The sequence below is a fragment of the Pinus tabuliformis genome, chromosome 7, assembly GCF_031772625.1.
Source record: "Pinus tabuliformis cultivar Carrire ecotype Pingquan chromosome 7, CPIR1, whole genome shotgun sequence".
Taxonomy (NCBI): domain Eukaryota; kingdom Viridiplantae; phylum Streptophyta; class Pinopsida; order Pinales; family Pinaceae; genus Pinus; species Pinus tabuliformis.
The window spans coordinates 822,137,879-822,141,977 of record NC_142293.1 but is presented as its reverse complement, the minus strand read 5'-3'; the positions used below and the strand labels follow the sequence as shown (position 1 = coordinate 822,141,977).

The 4,099-nt window shown below is 39.6% G+C and overlaps 1 protein-coding gene across 1 annotated transcript; it reads left to right on the top strand.

The window, feature by feature from the left end:
- The first annotated feature begins 691 nt into the window (after positions 1-691).
- Positions 692-3,795, top strand: LOC149250133 (UDP-glycosyltransferase 85A1-like). The gene is made up of 2 exons (XM_089456397.1): positions 692-1,385; positions 1,509-3,795. The coding sequence occupies exons 1-2, from the start codon at positions 932-934 to the stop codon at positions 2,462-2,464; spliced, it is 1,410 nt and encodes a 469-aa protein (XP_089312523.1). The 5' UTR covers positions 692-931; the 3' UTR covers positions 2,465-3,795.
- The last annotated feature ends 304 nt before the right edge of the window (positions 3,796-4,099 follow it).

Below are 4,099 nucleotides of genomic sequence, written 5' to 3'. Positions count from 1 at the left end.
ATTACAAAATATTAACTAAGTGTTAAAGATTTAAATATTTTAAAAACAAATTTGCACTATGCCTACTCTCAAAATATTTTATATATAAAACTTAATTTTAAATTTAACGAATTATAACGTAAAACATAGTTATTAACAAACCCTAAATATACAAAATAAAAAATAATAATTCCCAATTATTATGATGTGTGCTGGAATATGTGGTCCTTATTAGCGACGTAGCGACGTAGCACAAGTGTTTTACTAGTGGGATTAAAAGTTACATGATATTTATTAAATGAGTGTGAATTAGCGACGAATTTTCCGCGCATTCAGCGTCTCATTCAAAATAACGTGTTTGACTCCATCTAATGCAACGAATTTTACGCGCAGTCAGCGCATTCAGCGTCTCATTCAAATAACGTGTTTGACTTCATCATCACAGAGTTGTCGTTGAAGACGGAAGGAAGAGAAATATGGAAACGATTATATATTGCTACAAATAAAGTTAATTTACCAAATTTAACAATACATTTAATTACGATTTAAAATTAATCTAATTATAACATTTTAAAATTTTAAAATTTTCAAATTTTATATTTTTATTGATTTCTACTCTAATTTGATTATATTTTAATCAAACGTTAGATGTTAACTACTATATAACCCTCGTTATATTCATCTTTTGGTATTTTCCCAAAGTTATATGATATTATTATACTTTGGTTTTCTTTGAAACGACTGCTTGTGAGAATGGTAGATACTGAGACAGATCCCGTCTGCTTTGAAACGAGAGGATATCTGTGCAGGAGACAGAAAGTATGACTATGGGAAATCGGGTAAATGATTTTTATTATTAAACGACTACGGCTTCACTTCTTCAAACTTTGTGAAAATTCAGGGCAAAGAAAGTGTTGTGTTGGAGACAGAGGCATTGAGAAAGGAAGCAATAATGGATTTCAGTTGCAGCAAGCAGCGACACCATGCGGCTCTGGTTCCTTTTCCTGCGCAAGGCCACATAAATCCCATGATGCAGGTGGCCTTGAAGCTTGTGGACGAGGGATTCTTTATCAGTTTTGTGAATACAGACTACAACCATTCTCGCATAGCAGAGGCTAACAAAACCAGTTTGAGTAACCACACGATGATCCGCTCTGTGGTCGTCCCCGATGGCCTTCCTTCCAATGATACTCGCCCTGAAATGACCAACCTATTGGATGTCACAGAAAACGTGATTGTCCCTTTTCTTGACAACCTCATTCACCAAATCAAAGAGGGGGATAATGATTCAAGTGTCTGCCTGGTAGTAGACGTTATGGCGTCACAGGCACTAGAGATTGCTCAACGCTACCACATTCCAAGGGCCGCTCTCTGGACATCTCTTACTGCTACCTATGCACTGCTCTGTAATATTCCATTCCCTCAAACGGTATGCTTACAGTTAATTATTATGTTAATTTCATGAGTCTTGTAATTATAGTGTATGAATTGATTGCCAAAATTGTATTTATTAATTGAGGCCTCTGCAGGTGTTCCAAAGGACTTTAAAATGGTGAAATACCTCCCCTCCATGCCGCCTCTCTGCTCTGCACATCTTCCATGGGCTGCCGGTTTCGATGACTCTGAATTATTTTTCCACTTCATAAATCGATGCATGGAGAGAGTGCGGGAAATAGATTGGGTCATCTGCAATTCCTTCCATCATCTTGAAGACTCCGCCATCAGCAGTGTGGTCGAGAACGGAGGTTCAGTCTGTCCAATAGGTCCCCTGATTCCTTCTTCCCTTCTCAATTCGAACTCGGGACTCCGATTGGAAATCACAACGGGATTTTGGGCCGAAGATGACGAATGCTTGGATTGGTTGGATAGGCAGTCCAGGCAGTCTGTGATCTACGTCTCATTTGGCAGCGTGAGTGGGTTAAGCGAGACGCAGTTCCAACAACTTGCACTTGGGTTGGAGGCCACGGAGAGACCGTTTCTTTGGGTTGTGCGCCCTAATCTGCTACAAGGTAGCGAGGCCGCCTTCCCTCCAGGATTCGTGGAGCGCATCCAACGGAGCCAGCGGGGGTGTTTGGTGTCGTGGTGTCCGCAGTTGAGGGTACTTTCTCATCCTTCCATTGCTTGTTTTCTGACACATTGTGGATGGAATTCAGCGTTGGAGAGCATCACCATGGGGGTGCCCATGTTATGCTGGCCACATTTTGCACATCAGTTTCTGAACCAAAGTTATATAGTCCATGTCTGGAAAATTGGCTTGTCTTTGCTTAAGGAAAACACTGCATATACTGAGAGTGGGACATCAATAATCGACATGACTGAGATTAAGAGGGCTGTGGAGAGAGCAGTGACGGGCGAGGAAGGTGCAGAGATGAAGAGAAGAGTGATGAAATTGAGCGAGAGTGCGATCGCTGCAGTTAAGGAAGGTGGTTCATCTGACACAAATTTCCGCAACTTCGCTACTGCAATGAAAACCGTAGAAAAGTAATTGATTGACGCTGCTGAGTGCTGGTAGCATTCGCTTATTACAACTACGATCTTAGTGTAATAATATGTTGAATAGCTTTGTTACATCATATTTTTGCTTCTGACAATTGGAATTAATGTTTCAATAATCTCCTGGTTAAGATCAGAAATTAGTATGCTAAAAGCCACAATGTCTAGATGGAAAACATTTTAATCGTGTTCTCAAAGAGATCCAAGCCCTCCTCCCTTTAGCTACAAAGATGCTCCATCAGTTTTCCTCCCTTTAGCTACTGATGGAGCTACAAAGATGCTCCATCAGTTTTCCATTTGTGATTTAATTGGCGGAAGTACATCTTTGTTTGTTCATCTTAAACCGTATTGAATATACAACATCCACTTTGCCCAACGCCCCATTGACAATGAACTTTATTAATAGCATTCAGAGACCAGAAATCTGGAGATCTTAGGAGCCATGAAGTATAACATATGAACCGTTTCAAAATCAAAGTGAAAACTCAACCTTGCAAGCGAATATTGGAAAGCATGCATCCCAAAGAGTATTCTAAGCGCTTGAGCATGATCGCTACCTTTATGTGTAGATATTCGATCAAGTCAAAGAAGAGAGCATCAAAACATTTGCAATGTCCCCTTTTCATACATTCATGCAGATCTTCAGACACTATCAAACTGACTTGCGGAAGCAAGCATGTTAACGCACCATAGATGGCCTCATTATGGACATAACATTGCTTGCTCCACACATGATGTTCTATAATAGGAAAAAGCTCTTTCTGTGTGGTAAGCAAAATCTTGATGACATGAAGGAATTATATGGGGATGTTATCCTTCTTTGAATACCATTGAATACACTTTGGTTATCCGTGTGGATCAAAGAAACCCTAGTTGTCTACATTATGTAGTGAATGCTTGGTCAAATATGCGCATGAGTGAGCTACAACAGCTGCTTTTGGGAAAATTCCAAATTTACTACTTTTGGGAAACGCCGAGATGAATTTCGGTGTTTTGTAGGAGTTGGAACCCGTGATAAAAGCCATGACCAGTGAACAAAGGGAATCAACAAGATGCTTTCCTATAAAAAAAGATCATCATCAAAAAATGGATGCACATGTTATGGTGCTCACTATGGTCGAAACTGTATTTGAGGCGACATCGTCACCAAATTAATAGCGTTAAGAGGAGGATGCTACAGCCCGATGAGAAAGGACTACAATCAAGGTGGTATATGTGGAGAGTAGCATACTCACAATAATCATGTCCAACAGATGAAATGTGCCACGCTATAATCATGAGCATCTTCAGTGGTGTCCTTTTAATTAGTGGGATAAGGGACCATGGCAGGCACACTATTCAACTCATTTGTATTTGAATGTATTGGTTACTCAACAAATGTTTTGAAACACACCATCACATCACATCATGTCACATGTCACATCCACCAATGACAAATATATCATTTTACATCTGTCTGCCATGCTAAGTTGCAAACCATATAAGTTAATGCAATACCATCCAGTACATCCAACTCATGGAGAACTTTCAATGAATTTGCATGGCTAACAGTGTTGAATAGTTAGAATGTAATCAAGAAAGAGAATCAAAATTAGAAAAAAGATGCTCCTCCGTCCGCAATATCAAC

Excerpts from the sequence above, each read along its gene's own strand:
- LOC149250133 (XM_089456397.1), top strand. The coding sequence starts at position 932 with ATGGATTTCAGTTGCAGCAAGCAGCGACACCATGCGGCTCTGGTTCCT. Across the intron at positions 1,386-1,508 it reads TGCTACCTATGCACTGCTCT|GTGTTCCAAAGGACTTTAAA; the intron begins GTAATATTCCAT and ends AGGCCTCTGCAG.